At 38.1% G+C, this 20,125-nt stretch overlaps 1 protein-coding gene across 3 annotated transcripts in view; it reads left to right on the top strand.

Moving 5' to 3' along the window:
- The window catches only part of Plcb1 (phospholipase C beta 1), a 616,577-nt gene that overhangs the window by 543,859 nt on the left and 52,593 nt on the right, over positions 1-20,125 (top strand). The window contains exon 32 of one of the 3 annotated variants that reach the window (XM_048348813.1): positions 2,584-2,701. The exons of the other annotated variants lie outside the window; for them this stretch is intronic. Within the exon in view, the coding sequence (XP_048204770.1) occupies positions 2,584-2,682 (99 nt within the window). The 3' untranslated portion in view covers positions 2,683-2,701. The remainder of the gene's footprint in view (positions 1-2,583; positions 2,702-20,125) is intronic. 3 annotated transcript variants of the gene reach the window in all.

The raw sequence follows: 20,125 nt of genomic DNA, 5'->3' as shown, positions 1-20,125 counted from the left end.
AAATCAGGAATAGGCTTTGATATCACTGGTTTCATTTTCCACTCACCACACACAAAAACATCTGCACACAGATGAAAAACGTTTGGGATTGTGGGCTGGGAACGTAGCCTATTGGTAGAGTGCTTGCCTAGCACACATGAAGCCCTGGGTTTGATTCCTCAGCACCTCATATACAGAAAAACGTTTGGGATTTTTTTTCTATTTCTACTTCTCCATGCCTGCAATTATGCCTGTTCTTTGAATTTTTCTATTGTTATCCCTTTCATTGTCACTCTATCTCTTGTTGTTTTTTTTTAAACCCTCCTTAAGTATAAATGGGATAATGAAAACTGGCAAACACACACACATACACACACACACACACACACACACACACACACTCCAAAAACATTTCAAAACAAAGCAAAAAACATGAAAATTGAATTGATGTCTGGAAGTTATTACTTGATTGTACCCAAAACTTTCCATAGTTAAAGGAATAGACTTTCCGAACTCAAACCAACAGAAATATTTGAGGAAGTATGTTAGGTACTTTGAAATAGCTGATGACTCAGTATGGAGACAAAAGTAAAGACTGCCAGAAAAGAGCCAACTGAGGACCTCTGGGGTAAGAAGACATTGAAGAGAATTGTTGTTCAAAGAGGGAAACTGCTGCTAGCAGCAAGAGTTAAGTCCTCTGTTTTCCATCCTTTATGCCTCAGGCTGAATTAATGTCATAATTTGAGCCTTTGGAATACTGTGGATGAAGTTTTCTGTCAACAAAAACCATTTGGCATGAGCCTTTTGCATTTATTATGATCATTTGCTGTATCTTAGCATTTAACAAAGAAGACTTGGAATTTTTAGATGAAACCAATGTTCAAATAATATTTTCACATTTCAAGGTCACACAAACATGGGCATACACATGTATACAAGCTCCACCTCTCTCACACACACACATACTCACTCCTATACAAATTTATACAACTTCAGAGCAGCTTAGTTAATTTAACCATTGTGACAAAAAAATGTATTTGCCCCCAGTAGTTATGGCTGATTTAGGATAAATCTGTGTCCACAGAGAGCATGCCCCATTGTTACAGTTTATAAAATATAGACGAGAAAATACATCATCTATCTTTGATTGTTTCCTTTTTACTTTGAAACTTATATTCAAGAAAGAAAACAGAGGAAAAAATCTTTAGTTTTGGGAAATACACATTGATCTGCTATACCTTTTTAATGCTGTATCTTTTTTTTAGTTGGAATTTAAAAGGATCCTTAGAACTTGAGATGCATCGTAAAGTAGTTAAGACCTGTAGAAGTGTTAAAGTATAGCCAGAGCCACCTTCAACTCTTGCCTGGATTTCAAAAAAATGGCCTTCTAAATGGTTTTCCTGCTGGTGTATATCACTCATTCTACTCCCAGCCAGTCATCCTTTAAATCAGATTTGTCCTGTATTCAAGACCCTTGGTGGTGGCTTTGTTCCCTTAGAACAAATGCATATCTGATCCAACATGACCCACTTTTCTGTATCTCCTCTTTGTTTTCCTCTTCAATCTACTGCTTTTAAGGAGCCCAGGCTGATCTCCTTGTTTAGACCCAGTAATCCAGCCCAGCTGGGCTCACTATGGGCTGTTAAGTGGACTCTAGCCTCCATCTCCTAACTGTCCGTTTGAATAACTCTTTCCTGCTTTCAAATTGCTCTTCTCAAAGAGGCTTTCTTTAGAATCTCATGTTCATCGTTCTCCCAACCTTGGCCTCCCCTCCTTTCCTTCCTCTTCTGCTCTTTGTTCTACCATAGCAATGACCGCCTCCTTCATTAAATCATCTAGTTCTATTCTCAATGTGTCATTCAAGATGGCCTTTCCCCACTCGACTGTAAACTACACAAGGGTTATAATCTCCATAAGATTTTGCCTACTTTCTCCATGCCACTGATGCTTCTGCACTCCAGACACCCAAGAACAATGCCTGGCACATAGTTGATGTTCAATAAATCTTTTGATTTAGAAGATCAAAAGGAAAAAAAAACATGGAACTCTTCATGCATTTAGAGATTCTCCTTATTCTTGTGTGGTGCCTGTATATGCTGCTGAGTGGAACAGCAATAAATACCTTTAAATGAATCACTGATGCAGAGGACTAATTAATTATCTTTGCATTGTGAAAAACATGTCTTTGTTTTTTTAAGAAAAGTAGAGCCCGTGAGGCTGGACTCATTGAGATGCATTGTCCAACTATACAAAAACAGTCAAACTTCCTGTGTCATCTTATCTCAAATTTCTTGATAGTAATGGGATCTTTGTGGAAAGTTTTTCTACATGGATAGTTACGATCATGTCTGACATACAATCCCTAGAGAGGAGGAGGGAAGCCCCAAGGACAGCAAAAGTATCCATCTTATTGCATCTGTAGTAGGCTCTGGCACATTTTGGAGGTTGAGGCTAGATCTACCAAAGGGAGTTGGAAGTGCTCAATTTCTCCTCCCAAAGGCACACCGCAAGAGACTTCCCAGACAAACAACTTAAAACCACAGGTGACTTAGAAAGCCATTTCATTGCCATACAAATGACAGCCTCCCTTTTTTTCCCACACAGGGGGAAGGTTCCTCCTCATTCTTGTCGGAAACTTGCCATGAGGATCCCTCTAGCCCCCCCAACTTTACTCCCCCCAACCCTCAAGCTCTCAAGTGGTGACCACCGTCCTTCCGGCCAGGTAGGACTGGATGGGAGGGGCCGCTTCTGAGAGAAGGGTGGGGTGTGGCCATCTACTTCCCAACAGCCTTTGGTCTTCATCCTCCCCTTTCTTAGTGACATTACTTTCCCAGCTGGATCCATGATGTTTGCCTCTGGCCTCTCCTGCCTTTCTCTGGTCCTCATTTCTTCTTCTTTGAGCTCTATTCCTAACATAAATTCCATTCTTCATGTAATTATCTTCCTCTGTCTTCTTTTGATTTCACTATTGCAAAAAGGAGGTTCCTTGTTCAACTTCATGTTCTTTTCATCTACTTCCACTATTCTTCTCATTTGGGGAAGGAAAAAAAAAAAAAAGAAATTCCACCCTGCCTCCCATTGCACTGTTTTCCTATGATCCTGCTATCTTAAAACTCCAAGGGATCAAATTAACACTCAGGGAGACTTCTCGGTCCAGTCTGTTATCCTTACCACAGCTGTCGTTTTCTAAGTTCAGCAAAATTAATCTCATTTGCAGGTGAAATTCTGAGGTAAGGGGACAGTTCAAGTCCTTGCTTTCTGTAGAAGTAAGAGCTCTTGAACGTACCTTCTGCCAGTTGGAATGCATAGGTCAGGTGCCATTAATTGGATCAACCTGCAGCTTGAAAGACTGTTAAACTGGACATAGGACTTTTAGCCAGGCACTCGTGGTCATGCCTGTAATTATTCTAGCTACCTAGAAGACTGCAATCTGAGGATCAAGGAAAGTCCATGAGACTCTCACCTCCAATTAAGCAACAAAAGGCCAGAATTAGAGCTGTGGCTCCAATGGTCCAGCACAAGCCTTGAAGGAGAAAGCTAAGGGATAGTAACAAGGCCCTGAATTCATGCCCTCATACTGGCATTAATTAAAGAATTAAGTAATTGAAATAAACACTGAAGTTAGGACTTTAATTTGCCAAAAGAAATCTGTTATAATTCTTTAATAAGAAAATGGATCTGTGCTATTCTAAAGGGTATACATTTCTAAGAGTGAAAAAAAAACATTCTTGTGACTATTATTTCTTAAAGCAAACCTCTAATAGCAAGGGACACTAATTAATTATTGTTGACAACATGTAATTGTACATTACAAAATAAATAGTTGAGAGGATATTGAATGGTCAATATTTGACATGATGGACATGCTAATTATCCTGGTCTGATCCTAATAGGTCTAACATTGAAATATGCTGTCTGTCCTAAGTACATAAAATCATTACCACACACAAGCTGTTATTTGGAAATTTGAAAAATGTTTTGTTAAATAAAACAAAAATAATTACCTTAAATAGCAAGGTTCTATCTTGATGTAATACAAGCAGAGTTTGATAGTGAGGCTGTATTTTTATCTTTGACTATATTTTTTTGATCTGTGAAGCAACACAGGTTAGAGACTTGTCAAAAAATAAATGAGTGGGGCTGGGAATATGGCCTAGTGGCAAGAGTGCTTGCCTCCTACACATGAAGCTCTGGGTTCGATTCCCCAGCACCACATATATGGAAAATGGCCAGAAGGGGCTCTGTGGCTCAAGTGGCAGAGTGCTAGCCTTGAGTGGGAAGAAGCCAGGGATGCTGCTCAGGCCCTGAGTCCAAGGCCCAGGACTGGCCATAAATAAATAAATAAATAAATAAATAAATAAATAAATAAATAAATAAATAAATAAATAAATAAATGAATAAATGAATAAATGAATAAATGATTAAGAAATGGTTATACAAGCTCTTCCATGGCTCAGTGTCTTTGCAGTCCTCAATGGGTCTATGAATTATTTGGGTACCTCCAGCTCAGGACTGGCCATAAATAAATAAATAAATAAATAAATAAATAAATGATTAAGAAATGGTTATACAAGTTCTTCCATGGCTCAGTGTCTTTGCAGACGTCAATGGGTCTATGAATTATTTGGGTACCCCCAGCTTATTAAGTTGTAGAATCTATCCAAGAGGTGGAGTGGGGCCTGGGTATCTTCCTTTAAGTAACCCCCTAATAATAGCAAACAGATGTCACCATATTTACAGGGATCACATTCCACCTAGCAAGGTTCTACTACATTCCTATATCCTGGCTGAAAAACACAGAAGGTTTAAGCTGCCATTGTGGCATTTCATTATATTTGAGTTTGTCTCTTATCTCATAGCAAGCATGGCTCCTGATCTTTTATTTTCTCCTGATTATAACCAGAGAAAGATAGAGAGAGATGGTGACAGAGAAAGCGGGGGGTGGGGGGGAAGGGAGGGAGAGAGGGCTGGCTATGAATTTTATGTTCATTTTAACAGTGACAGTTCTTTTCCTCCTCTGTAACCCTGTGATAAAGCAAAAGCTTGTATCTCTAAGTGGAAGAGAAAGGGTCGTGTAATATTGATTTCTGGATTCTACAGGCAGCTATTAGCGAGACCTTGAAAATACCTTCTTCCTTTTACACATGAATGTTGAGACTATCTCTCAAGTCATCAATTAGGAGCATCCTTGGATTTTTCTTGTTATACTTGATATTACTGTCTGGTAATTTTGAGAGCCATTGTGTGATATTTTTTACATAAACAGAGTATACGGTTTGCTAAAGATAGAAATGGCAGTGGAGCTAAAAACAGGATTTGAGTATTGTTTTCAATCAAATGTTTAGCAATCATAAATGATACATATTTCTCCCTGGCCTTTATTGCTTGTGGTAGCCAATTTCACAACTTGTATTCCCTTCAGAATGCCAATTGAGTTTCCTGCTTAGCAAGAATATTTATTTTAAAAACGATACAATATTCCCACAATACCTGGACCTCTACAAAAAGTCTTTAATAACACTGTTAGTTTGTTTGGTCCCAATGGCTTCCCACGTACAAAAGGTGATATAAAAATAAACCAGTCTCACAGTTTTCATGGAAAAATAGATTGCATTGCTAAAACAGAAAACTATTTTTTTTTGGCCTGTCCTGGGCCTTGGACTCAGGGCCTGAGCACCATCCCTGGCTTCTTCCCGCTCAAGGCTAGCACTCTGCCCCTGAGCCACAGCGCCACTTCTGGCAGTTTTCCATATATGTGGTGCTGGGGAATCGAACCAAGAGCTTCATGTGCAGGAGGCAAGCACTCTTGCCACTAGGCCATATTCCCAGCCCAACTAATTCTAATTATAGTATTTTATATTTGAAAAAGGACAAAAGTTTCTTGTAAAGCAGTATATGGAAAGTGAAGTTTTGAATGAATTTTAATATTTACCAAGTGTTCCTTGCTTGTTTTTTTTCCTCCTCCAAATGTTTCCATTTATTCCCAACAACTGGAAACAAAGTAAAAGGATTAAAAATAACAGAACATACAGCTATCACACAGATGCTGGAAATAATTTTTTATTGTGGTAGAAGGTTGAGTCTCAAAATGCTTGAAATTCCATTTTTTTAATTTGCAAGTGCAGACTTTCGTTATTGACTAAAACATCTGTTCTTTGGTATTAGCTAGAGATTAATAGGTAGTGTTGAACAGATGAGTCAGACTTTTAATCCTAATAAGTTCTATTTTAATAGCCATAAATCACCATGGCTGAGCAAGATTTAAAACAAACAATAAAAAAGATGATTGCTCATTTTGTGTGTCAATGAGCCTTTGGATAAAGAATTGTAAAATGAGTGAGTTCTCTTTCTATAGATGACAGCATCGGAAAATATAAATCTATGAAGACTGTTTAAGTACCATCTTTATCCTAGAATGTTCATAAATCTATGAAAAGTGTTTAAGTACCTTCTTTATTCTAGAATGTCATTTTCAATAGAGAGCCACCCCACCCCACTCCCACATGCACACATAGAAAAGAAAACACTAACCCTACAGGCTTTAAAAGAATGAGTCAATTTAATGCTAGAGCAGGGCATTACATTAATTTCCTAATAAAAGTGATTTAAAACATCTAGTTATCATTTACTGAATGAATAGTTACTACATCATCAGGCATCTTCTTTGCACATTGTACTACTACCTTCTTATTCTCATTATTGTATAATTGAGGATACTAAGGTTCCAAGCATTTAGTGAGTTCTGTGCCTGCCTGTCTCCCTCCCTTCCTCCCTCCCTTCCTCCCTTCTTCCCTTCCTTCCTTCCTTCCTTCCTTCCTTCCTTCCTTCCTTCCTTCCTTCCTTCCTTTTCTCCTTCCTTCCTTCCTTCCTTCCTCACTTCCCTTCCTCCCTCCCTCCCTCTCTCCTTCCTTTCTTCCTTCCTTGCATTCCCTTCTCTTTCTTTTCCCTCCTTCCCTCCCTTCATCCATCCCTTCATACATTCTTCCCTCCAACCATTCCTCCATCCCTTCCTGTTTCTTAACTCACATGCCATTGAGCCTATACTTAGGTGTTGAGGTCTAACTGGAAACTATGTAATCTTAAGATCTTTTTACCTCATCTTCTCTCCTTGGTCTGTCAGATAGATTCTTCCCTCCATTACTAGACCTATAGTCTTGCTAAGCAGGGCTGCTTCTGAAATTTCAAAAAAAGGGGCGCAGAGTACACATGAGTTGTTGCCATGAGCTAATTTTTATTTGTTAAGCAATTGCTTTTCATTTGGATTTTATTTATTTGTTCAAGCTATATTTACTAGAGCCTACTGTTTACCCCCGAGGATACTAAGAAATCTAAAGAAACATCTTGAAAGAGAAATATTTCCTTTTCAATTGTATTTGACTCAGTCACAGATCATGAAGGGGCATCCTGCTCTACAGAGAATGTGACAAATGACCCCGTCCTCCTCTTCCTCTGCTATTGGACTCACATAAAGTGCTTTGGGCTAAATTTTGGAAGAAATAACATTTACTTAGAGTAAGCATATCTAAATACTCAAATAGATTCCTGAGGGTGGTTGTGTATGCCTTTGAAGATCTTTATATATGAAGAAGAAGCTTTCTCTCAACAGAAGGTTGTGGACAACTGGGTGACCTTTTCATGATCTCCTTTGAGTCTAAGAAGGATGTGATTAATTAAAATAAGAAGTTTCCACTAAAATAATAGATATGAGATTCAGAGGATTCAAGGTGTTGGTGGACTCATTAAAGAGAGTTGCATAAATATCATGCTGAACGATTTAATGAGTCCATAGGGTCACTTGTAGAACAATGGAACCGAGATGGCCTAGAAAAAATAAATTAGAATCAATAGAGTGCTTCTGAATTAACACCTATAGATGGCTGTATTAACACTTGAGAGTTGAATTCTATAATTATATCTTAAAGGTGCCCGGGAGTGTTCTCTTCCTGGATAAAATGAAAATTGCCCAACTTTAGCTTTTTACTTGTCTATAATTAAAATAAATGAATAGAGGTATGCTTTTTGTTCTGGCCTCTGGAACTGAGAATACTTGACATGGCTACAGTTGGGTGAACAGTGTTCTTTGTTTTCCTGTATTCGTTCAACTGGTAGTTACTGAATGCCAACTAAGTTAACAGGTGCTGAGGTAGGGGATCAGGAAAAAGAAAGGTGACCCCACCTTGCTTCAAGTGATTGACTGAGAACCTTGCTTTGAGTGAATCACTGTCCACAGGTTTGTTCAACAGGATTTCCTGCAGCAATGGAAGTTTGCAAGTCCAAGGGAGCAACTCGGTACTCACTAGCCATAAGTGACATTACTTGAACTCTGACTAATGCAAAGGAGGAACTGAGTTTTTAACTTACTTTTCCATGTATATATTATATTATATTATTATTATTATTATTATTATTATTATTATTATTATACAGTGCCAATCCTTGGCTTGAATTCAGGGCCTGCTCACTGTCCTTGTGCTTTTTTTTCTCTCTCTCCTGAGCTTTTTGTTGTTGTTGTTGTTCAAGGTTAGTAATCTACCACTTGCATACAACTCCATTTCTGGCTTTGTTTTGGGGTGGTTAGCTGAAGATAATAGACTTACGGACATCCTGCTCAGGCTGGCTTCAAAGTGTGATCTTCAGATCGCAGCCTCCTGAGTAGCTAGGATTCTAGGTGTGATGTGTGAGCCACTAACACCTGATGTAAATAAATTTAAAATAATCATTTTAAATTAACATACATTTTTGTATAAGAAGTCCTTTGTGACGCTCCCACAATGTGTCCTGATTAATCTCACCCTTTCGTTCTCCCCCATTGCACTCCCAGTTCTTCAAATAATTCCAACAGAATTCTTGCTCTGTTTTCATGCTGCAAGTGAACTTCTTCATCCACATTTCATTTTTCTTACTTAATTTAACTCTCCTTTTACTTAAAACAACCACATTGTTCCTCTTAATTTGCAATATATAGGCCACCTTTCTATGAAGAATTTGCATTGCGATAAATCATTGGGAAAGCCAAGCAAGACCTCATTTATGTGGCAACTCTTGAGCTGAGAACCGCAGAGTTGAGTTGCAATTCCTAAGGCAGAGGAAGAGGAAAGGATTCCCAGCTGGCCTTATGAATGAGTGCAAGATCCAGGTTTCTTATTATTCTTACTGAACTATAATTTCATAATGTGTTAATCTGTTCAGACTTTCACAAAAAACTCTAGCAGACTGGGTGGCTTACCCAACAGAAAACATATCCTCATGGGTATAGAGCTGAAAAATCTAAGATCAAAGTACCTGCAAGATTGCTTTCTGGTGAGGCCTCTCTTCCAGGTTTTCATAGCTGTGTTTTCACATGGCCTTTCTTCTGTGTACTCAATACAAAAAGAAGAGAGGAACACTTTCCTCTTCATTTCCAAAGACAGTCACTCCGGGAGACAGACTTCAATATGTAAATTCCAGAGGACACAATTCATTTCATGACATGCATTGTGTAACATGCAAGTATCTTCTCCCTGTGTTCCTTTCCTCAGAAAAGGAAATCTATATCACCTACAAATATAGCTCACACAAATTATACAGAAAATGATCATCTATTTATCTAATATCTGATGCTTTTACTGCCTGCTTTTCACATTCTAACATAGTAACAATTATCACAAACACCTAGACTAATATGCCTACTTCTCAGATTGCAAATATCATTGTTTAAGCAAATATTAATTTTCTTTTGCTTTTTGAGCTTCAGCGGTAAACCAAAAGGTTCATATCCTCTTACATCCATTTTTAGTTGTTTCAGAGATTTTTCTGAGCCACTCATTAAACACAGATAGAATTAAAACTTAAATTACATAAATTTATAAATAAATTATATTAAAAGCGGCGCTGGGGATATGGTCTAGTGGCAAAAGTGCATGCCTCATATACATGAAGCCCTGGGTTCAATTCCCCAGCACCACATACACAGAAAACAGCCAGAAGTGGCACTGTGGCTCAAGTGGTAGGGTGCTAGCCTTGAGCAAAAAGAAGCCAGGACAGAGCTCAGGCCCTGAGTCCAAGTCCCAGGACTGGCCAAAAAAAAAAAAAAAAATTATATTAGAAGGAAAGGTAACAAATACACAAAACAGTCATCACTTATTGATCCCTATGGAAGGTTTTATAGATTGAGATTGGCCATGATACAAATATTTTTGTGGAGAAAATTGCCAGATTCTACAAAATGCGCTTTTTTTTTTCATATTTAAAGAGATAGAGCCCCCTGTTAAATATTTGCCAGCACAATAGTGGCTCCAAGTCACTGTGTTCTGGCACAAGGTTTTCCCAGAATTTTCTTTTGCTGATTTTTCTTTTTGTATGTTTGTTTCTTTCAGCCAGTACTGGGGCTTAAACTCAAGGTTTGGACAATACCCCTTACCATTAACACTCAAGCCTGGCACTCTACCACTTGAGCCACAGTTCCACTTCTAGCCTTTTGATGATTAATGAGAATTAAGAGTCTCATGTACTTTCTACCTGGGCCAGCTTTAAAACACTAGACTCAAATCTCATCCTCCTGAGTAGCTAGGATTAGAGGCATGAACCACAGGCACCTAATTTGCCACTTTTTTATTTTGCCCATCTTGAAGCTTGAACTCAGAGCCTGGGCACTGTCCCTGAGTCATTATGAGCTCAAGGCTAATGCTCTACCACTTCAGTCACAGCATCACTTCTGGCTTTTTCTGAGTAGTGTATCAGAGATAAGAGTCTCACAGACTTTTCCTCCCAGGCTGGCTTTGAACCACAATCCTCAGATCTCAGCCTCCAGAGTAGCTAGGATCATAGGCATAAGCTGCCAGAACCCAGCTTTTTTATTTTCAAGTCTAAGAATACTTCTTTCCTGAACTTGCTTTTATTGAAAAGATTATTACTTATCATCTTAGTCCATTTTCTTACACTAATAATGTAATACCCCAGCCTCTGTGAGTTATAAAGAAAGTCATTTATTTTGGCTTATGTTTGTTGTCCAAAGACCATAGGCCCCTGCTGCTTTATTGCTGGTAGAGTCTCAAGATGACACCAGCATCACATGATGACAGACAGGGAATAGAGTTGTATAGCAAACCTATTTTCCAGGTCACTATTAATCCATAAACCACACGAACAGATTAATGCATTCATTAAGGCAGAGTCTTAATATCTCTTAATATCCTATCTTATTCTACTTCTGAATTTCTCATCATGGAGATTAAAACTTTCCATCATCAGCTTCAGAAAGAAAAAATCATAATCAAAACAACCCAGCTTTAAAAACACAACTTTCTCCCATTGCTAATCTCAGCCCACAGTTTATACCAAGCTGAAACCTGCCTGGATGGTTTTATAGGTGACACTTTGTCCTTTTCTAACGTTTAGTGAGGAGTATAATAGAATAGATTCTTGGAATAAATGACAGTTTGGGATTAAATTTTATTTAGCATAGGAAACATTTCTCTTCAATATTGACCTTTTTATACTTTTCTCCAAAAGAGTAAGGATTTATTATGACTTTGATTGAATCAACATTCAACCTCTTCCTAAAATTACATTTATATCACACTTTCAGGCTCTAAAATTTGAGGTTCAGGAAGCTGAAAGTGACTTATTCATGATCACATAGAGAAGAAATGACAGCATTCAGCTTCCTGCTCTGGCCATTCTCTGCAGATGTATGCCATCGTACTTGTACTGTTCAGACTATAGTCTTGTTCATTTATGATTTATCACTATACAATTTTATGAGGTTTTTATGAGAGTGACTATTGAATAAGGAACTCAAATGGAAAAGGTTACATGGTTTAATCTCACACACTTTCTCCAAGTGACCCTTGTATGTACAAATCTTTGAGCATTATGAATCTACTTGAATTTAAGCACAGGAATGGGTAAGATCTTTGACATATTTTCAGAAAAGAGGGAGAATCCCAGAACATAAAGATAATTCTTAATTTGAAAAGGTCTGGTGAAGGGGGAATTGCAAGAAACAGCAAAGGGACAATTTAAAAGGTAGGAGAAATATCAAGAGTGCAGGAAGCCAAGAGCAAAAATCAGTGTGTTGATATGAAGGAGACAGTGGACAGTCTCTGATATACCTTACTGTGTGCATCTGTTCTCTATGGTTATAAAAAAGATACTTGAAGCTGGCACTAGTAGCTCACACCTGTAATCATATCTACTCAGGAGGCTGAGATCTGAGGAACACTGTTTAAAGCCAAAGTCTAGGAAACTCTTGTCTCCAATAAATTATCAAACCTGTAACTCAAGTGGTAGAGTGCTAGCCTTAAGCAAAATGAAGCTCAGGGATAGCACCCAGGCCCTGAGTCCAATCCTAGGAAAAAAAGAAAAAGCTACCTGAGACTGAGACTTGTCAGGATCTGGACAATCCCTTTCTCCCCAATTTCCCGGGGAGAAATGGTTGAACTCCAAAAACGGAGAGAGCACTGGGCCTTATTTCCCTGCCCGCGGGAAATGAAGGCGTACCCTCATGGACTTGCACTAAATTGAGGAAAGGTTGCTGAAGCCTCCCCTCCCCCCAGTCCCCTCACATGTTACCAGGAGCAGGGGGGAAGGAGGCATCAGGGAAACGCCACGATGGTGGGATGTGTCTCAGCCCCCAGAGGGCGGGTCAGAGAAATTTATTACGATGACAAAGGCAGAAGGGGAAGGACTTGAGGTGACTGACTGATTGGCTGACTGGGCTGCCCCTCAAGTGATGTCATGGGACTTCCTTTGTGGGCTGGACAACCCTATCATGGTGGCATGCACGTGTTCGCCTCCCGAGGGGGGGGCTTCTTTTCTGGTTGAGGCCGGAAGGTGGGAGGGGCTCCCTCCCACACTGTCCCAGGGCTGGGGGAAGGGCAGCGTCTCACTCTTGGCGCCCTTCCTCCACCAAGGCCAAAACAGTCCCCAACAGAGATTGAGTTATTTATGAAGACCATAAGTTTGTTTAGCTCACAGTTTAGAGGATGGAAAGTCTAAGAATGTGATACTACCTCCATATCCATCCATCTTCGATGCATCTATCATAGATGCATAGTCTTGATGCAGCTATGTGGCAAAGCAGAACAAGTATACCAGAAAGAGGTCACGTTTTATATAACAAAACAACTAAATTAACCTATTGTTCTGTTAATACATTATATTCTCACTGGGCCATCTCTCAATACTACTGCATTCAGAAGTGGGGGAAATGCATTCAAACTGTAGCAAGCTCTGAAGCAGTACAGAAAAGCATCCTTGAGCCTTCATAACCAGGAGTTATTAACAGCCTCAGATAAGCAGACATGGAAGCACATAAAAGTGGGATGAACAGGAGACAAGGAAAGGGAGACAGGTGTTGAATGCACTTCTAGAAGTTTAAACATGAAGGGTAGCAGAATTCTAGACAAGTAATAAAAACAATATAGGGATTCAGAAGGAAAACCCCAATTGGGAAAAGATGAATGAGTACTTATAATTTATAATTCAGTCCAGTTTTCCATGTATTAAACACAATGGTTGCCAGGAACAAAGATGAACAAAAGAATATATTTTACTTACTCTCGTTGTTGGCAGCGTTGTTATCTAATGAACGAATATTTGAGGACAAAACAAATATCTTAATAAGAAATTATCAAGAACAATATAGACAATAGTTTCTTGTAGATACTGTTTAAATTTTAGATGGGTTTCTTTTGGTATTTGATACATGAATGATGAACACTGGCAGTCTGCCAATCCTAATTCCTGTCATTAGGACCCACTCTGCCTCATGGTGCAGAGAAAGTATTTTCTACATAATAAACTCAGATTTTTTTCTTTCTAACTTAAGCACTAGGATTTTTACTCCCAAAGCCAAGTCACAGCTTAGAGAAATGAAAGGTTAGGGCTTCTAAGGGAACTGATACTCATTAATGAGACAGAAATCTTGAAAAACAGGATTTTAAGACAGGAATGAATTTCTCCAAATTCCTTAGCTTCTTTTAACCCAGAAGCCAGATGGTTGATCTCCGGATTAGTCATAAGGAAATGGAAAGTCTCCTCCTTTCAACCATAAGATTGTTGGAAGTAGAAAGAGAGAAATAAAATAGAGAGCCAGGGAGCCTCAAGCCTGTAATCCTAGCTACTCGACAGACTGAGATCTGAGGATCATGGTTTGAAGCCAGGAAAGTCCCTTAGACTCTTATCTGCAATAAACTACTCAAAAAAATCTAGAGCTGTGATTCCAGTGGTAGAGAGCTAGCCTTGAGTATAAAAGAAGCTCAGAGACAGAATCTAAGTTCAGGCCCCAGTTCCAATACAAAAGAGGAGGAGGGGGTAGGGGAAGAGGAAGAGCTGGAGAAGGAGGAGGAAGAGAAAGAGAAAGAAAATAAAGTAGGTGAGATTTTGTATAAGCCTCTCTGACTGTTTACTAAGCTAAAATCTGCAAGAGTCTTGACAGGACTCATGGTTCCCCACATCCTATGTGTTATAGGGAGGAAGGAAAATTCAGCATGTCCTAGTAATGGGAAATAGTGGTACTGAAGGGGTTGGTAGAAGCTTCCCTCTGGAGATGAGTTAGTAACCCAAGTTGTTTGGCCCACGTTGGCCAAGACCATGGTATTCAGTAGTGAAAGATGCTACCAGATACTACTGGGCATCATTCTCTTTATATCATCAGTCTTTAGCAATGTCTCAACCAACTGTTGTATCTTGTTAGGACAGGATACAAAGGAACCATTGTACATCGAAGCCTGCTGCCCTTCCTCTCTGCTCTAAAGACTCACTGAGTCTCATAATAGATTTAACCACAAAGCAGGAGAAATAGAAAGAATAACTTGAGAAGAGTGCATTATTACCAAAATAGACTAACTTGTGCAAAAGAAAAAAAAAGCATTAAAACTACTTTTGTGAGGAGTGGCATTTTTTTAAGCAATTGTAAGGAAATTGATTATTTCCTTTAATAGGTAAGAAAGGCTAGGACCTGCTTGGCTCCTGTCCTTGCAAGTGTGACTCCCATACCTCCAGGGAGGGTGGCTTGGAGAGCTTTTCTGCCGAGACTGAAATGACAGCCATTTCATAGGCAGGCAGCTCAGGAGCAGTAGTAGCTAGTGTCAGCTACTTGGACCCAATTGAAGGGAATTGGTCACCAGGGAGTTTTCTAACCTGATTTCAGGTTTCCTGGACACCATGTCCTCCTGTGACCCAACACCTGCTGTGAAAGATAGATGCTTGAAATGAAGTGAATAACAAACAGCTTCATGGCCTTCAGGTCCCACAGGCCCAGGAACCACAGCATTACAAGGCACCAGCATTTTCCTGTTATCACTAACACTTTTCTCAATCAAGCTTTCACTTTTAGAAAGCTTTGGCAAGATTTATAAATAAAACCTTTAAACTCATATGTTTTTTAGAAGAAGAAATGTTTGGGATTTTGTAGCTGAAAGGCTTTATTTTGATGAGTTTAAAATTAGCCTTTTTTTGTTTGTTTTTTGCTTTTCTTGTTTTGATCCTCATTTTTAAAAATCCCAAGATCTCGTACATGGTAAACAAGTCCATTACTGTTGAATTACACTCCCACCTCAGCAGTATTTGTGTTTGAAAATGTTTATTTCATAGTGAAAAACTCAGACTATCGGAATGGAATCCACTCTAAAATAAAATATTAAAGCAAGCACACACAAACTCAATCCTAATAATAGCGACAGAAAGAAGCTCTAGGAAGTGATACATTAATTTAAAAATTAATAAATATAATATTCCTAATAAACAAATTAGATTGACTCCTGGCACCATTTTTGTCTGGCAATGGTAGATTTTACCATCAAAAGTATTACGGACAAATGTATTTGTCCCTGCAATCCCCCAGTCTTCACAAAGCTGGGTGCATGATCTGTAGATTTTCCCTCTACCCTGCTAGGACTGCCAGACTAGAGCCCAGAAGAATGTTTTAGAAAGGTTTTTGTTTGTTTTGTTGTATGCCTCAATACATTATGTGATGTACTGCTCAGAACTCCATCGTAACAATTTATGCCTACAGTCCCTCCATAGCATCAAAGTCTCACTGTCAAGACCATAAAATATGAGCAAAGCTATTGTGGGAGACTTTACAAGAGGCTACCAATAAATATTTATAAGCTCTATTCACTATGTTGACTATACTTTGGTTATTGATTAAGCAGAATTTTAGTGTTGGGGGACTTCTGTTTGAGGATTAAAGATAATTTAATTGGAAACCCTAGAAAGTACACCTTAACATTTTTTCAGCACCTAAATTTCCAACCTTGGGCTTATAGTGCTAATGTAGATGCAATGGGCCTTTCTTATTTATAATTGAAAGACAATCAATTTAAAAGAATACTTATACACATTTGCACAGACATCAAAATTGTGGATGTTCAAATGCCTCATATAAAACATCCACCACTCCAAATACTTTCAGTACTCTGTAGATAACTCATGATGCCTAACACAATAGAAATACTATATAAATAGTGACAGTATGTTGTGTAGGGAATAATGACAAGGAAAAAAGTCTATACATTGATAGTATAGGTACAATTTTTAATAAAATATTTTCAATCCACACTACCTATATATTTTTCTAAAATGTAAAGTAAATCCTCTGCTACTGCTTAATGAATATTTTTAGATGTGAATAATAGAATATATGAATGAACATATATACTATATATAAATGAATATTAATAGATATGAAGAATAGAGAATTTCTGGTCATTAATAGACCACCAACTTTAAACTATGACTAGCTAGGTGATTGGTCTGGGACTGGAGACATAGTCAAGGATATGCTCTAGCTCTCTATATGTGTTTCTCAAAATAATGTATTTATGTATTATCTGAATAACAAAACATGTTCTTATTTTAAAGCCTAAGAAAACATTACTGTTAAGAGTTAGTTTTGAGGGCTGTGAATATGGCCTAGTGGTAGAGTGCTTGCCTCGCATACATGAAACCCTGGGTTCAATTCCTCAGCACCATGTATATAGAAAAAGGCAGAAATGGCGCTGTGGCTCAAGTGGCAGAGTGCTAGCTAGCTTTGAGCAGAAAGAAGGCAGGGACAGTGCTTAGGACTTGAGTCCAAGCCCCAGGACTGGAGGCGGGGGAGAGAAGAGAGAGAGAGAGAGAGAGAGAGAGAGAGAGAGAGAGAGAGAGAGAGAGAGAGAGAGAGAGGGAGAGAGTTTTCAATAGGAAATGTTTGAAATTCTAAACTTTTTCCTAACTGTTCATGTGGATCTACTTCTTTCAAGTGCCCTCTTTCTTTCTACTTTGAGCTCTTAAAATCTTGAATTCAGGATAAAAGGATCCATTCTATTTCCTTGATACAGCACATTTCAGTTAATGAGCCCTTCAGACTTGATTGGGTTTCAGCAGAATTACAGTGACTCAGATGTCATCCTGAACTTACCTGTCTCCCTCTTCCACATCTGTTGCTGACATGATTAAGGACATGAAATTATCAAGAAAGTAAAATAGAACCACATTTCCAATAAAAACACTGCATTACTCCTAAAAAATGTGTTTAAATGCAGCAATGAATGGCAAAGAAGAAAGAATGCTGAGGACAGGTCCAAGTGAAAGCAAATACACAGAGAGACAAGCAGAGCAGTAATGATGTCATTTGTCTTGGAAGTATCTACCAAGTTGACACTGAGCTCAGATACCAGGAAATGAGACCAGTATCCAATAAAAGTTGAGTTTCCTAAAGTTGGGACCTCAAGGCCACACAAACTCTGAATGTGTATAAATAAAAAGTAAAACAAGCTAGCCATGTACTGGTGGCTTACGCTGGTAATCCTCACTACTTAGGAAGCTGATATCTGAGGATCACAGTTTGAAGCCAGCATGGGAAGCCCATGAGACCCTTATCTCCAGTTAACTACCAGAAAACTGGAAGTGCTGCTGAGGCACAAAGTGGAATCTTTGAGCACTAGCTTAAGCAAAAGAGCTCAGGGACCATATCAGGCCCTGAGTTCAAACTCCATATCAAAACACTTCTCTCAGGAATTGATTTATCAAGCAGACTGAAAAACATGTAATTAGAGTACAGAGGATTTGGATAAGAACAAACAACTTGAAAATTTACTAATTCATGTTTTCAATTATCTATCTAAAACAATAAAACAAATCCAAGGAAATCCTTACAATTCAAACATTCTCCTTAGACAAAGATGCTTACTGTTATCTCTTAACTACCCAATGCAGTAAGGTAAGAAATAAAAAGCAACAGGCAGCAGCATAAAATTTTGTAATATCATAGCAAGCCTATGATATATCTTCAATTAATATGGAAGATATCGTGGGAGAATATGTTACACAATTGAAACACACACACACAAAAGCCTTTGATAGCATGCTTATGGATTACAAAAGGCATAAAAAGTTCTCCCAAATTGATCTAGAAATTAAATACAATACCAAAAGCAATGAAAAAAATTCAACATGTATAGAACATGACAAGCTAATGCTAAAATTTATATGAGTAAGCAAAGAGTAAATAATTACTGAAACAATTGTTAATAGGACAGAGTGTAAATATTTATCATATACAAGAATCATTATGACTATATAACACTAAAGATATTGATAGGATATTGGCAGTTTGATATTGGCATGGACATAAATAAATGACACACCCACAAATGCATACAGCTGTGAAAATTTGAATTTTGACATAAGTGGCAATGAAGATAAGTGTAGACATTTGGGCTTTTTACTAAAAGTATCAGAACAATAAGTTATCAATATAAAAAATGAATACCTACAAAAAGCAAACATCCAAAAAGCCAAACCAAGGTGGTTTCAAGACTTCAGTATGAAATATGAAATGATAGCTCTTTAGAAGGTAATATAGAATGGTTTTGTTGATTTGTGCATTCAAGAGAAGGAAGCATTTCTTTAGCTATAAAAATGTACAAAACTTAACAGAGAGTGGTAATTAAAAGTTGTTTTGTGTATCAAAAATCACTTTTAAGGATAGATATTTGCCTCACATAACACTCACCAAAAATTAATACTACTAGATTGTATTATAATACATATTACATATTATGTGAATGGATTATTCTAGTATATATAAAATTCCTTTAGATTTATAAAGAAGCAATAAGGAAATATGTGAAAAGCCAAACAGGTGTTTTGAACATTTGTCCCTATTTATGATAGTCACACATAGTAAATTACATGTTACTAATCGAAGAAATTCAAATCCACGCCACAGTACTATATGATTTTATACGTTTAGTCTTAGAATATCAAGTAATCTTCAAGGATATTGTGCATCTGAGACAAATGTAAAATGTTAACAGGAGTGCACCCTATACTGTACAAATCCTCAGGAAACCAATTTGGAATTATCTAGTAAAGCTGGAGTGCTTCCGTGTCAAATAGCTGGAAATAAGTCACCAAGGTAGGAACTCTACCCCTACCTCCCCCCGCCCACCCCAAAATACCTCACGTGGACACATTTGAAGAGTTTACCAAAGTATTCATCGCAATACGCTTGTAAGGATGTAAACCTTGGGAAATTTTAGCCAAGCTTCTTTAGGAGAAAGCAAGTGGCAGGAAAAGGCTGGGGCTGTGTTTTAGTGGTAGAACACTTGCCTAGTATGTGTAAGGTCCTGGTTTTGTTCCCTAGCACTATAAGGCTTTGACTATAAATGTATCTTTTTTTTAAAACTGTGGTAATGATAAACCAAAGAAGTTTAAGACTGCTATTACTTCTGAAGAGCTAGGGAAGGAGACAAGATTTTATGAACCGGTCAGTGAGTGTTTTATTACCTCAATATTCTATATATTGTATGAATAGTTCACTTTCTTTGTATCTACTCAATCTTGAACAAACAGGATTGTTCATGTGTAGTTTTTAAGGGGGAAAGTAGTTATAATGTATGTACATACTGCAAATATAATAGGAACAGATGGGTGTTTACATATGTCAGCATCGTTAACACTTTCCATTATGTTCAAGTGACTCGGTGTAATTTCACAGAGGAAAGTGCACAATAGATTCATTCATTCAGAGCAAGCCACTATCTTGCATTACCTCTCTGCAGCTTTCCAGAAGGCTGGAGCAGATCTACCTTCTCAGAAGGCATTTGCGTGGCCTGTTCTCTCTCTCTCTCTCTCTCTCTCTCTCTCTCTCTCTCTCTCTCTGTGTGTGTGTGTG

The sequence above is a fragment of the Perognathus longimembris genome, chromosome 6, assembly GCF_023159225.1.
Source record: "Perognathus longimembris pacificus isolate PPM17 chromosome 6, ASM2315922v1, whole genome shotgun sequence".
NCBI classification, from domain to species: Eukaryota; Metazoa; Chordata; class Mammalia; order Rodentia; family Heteromyidae; genus Perognathus; species Perognathus longimembris.
This window is presented reverse-complemented; position numbering and strand designations above follow the sequence as displayed.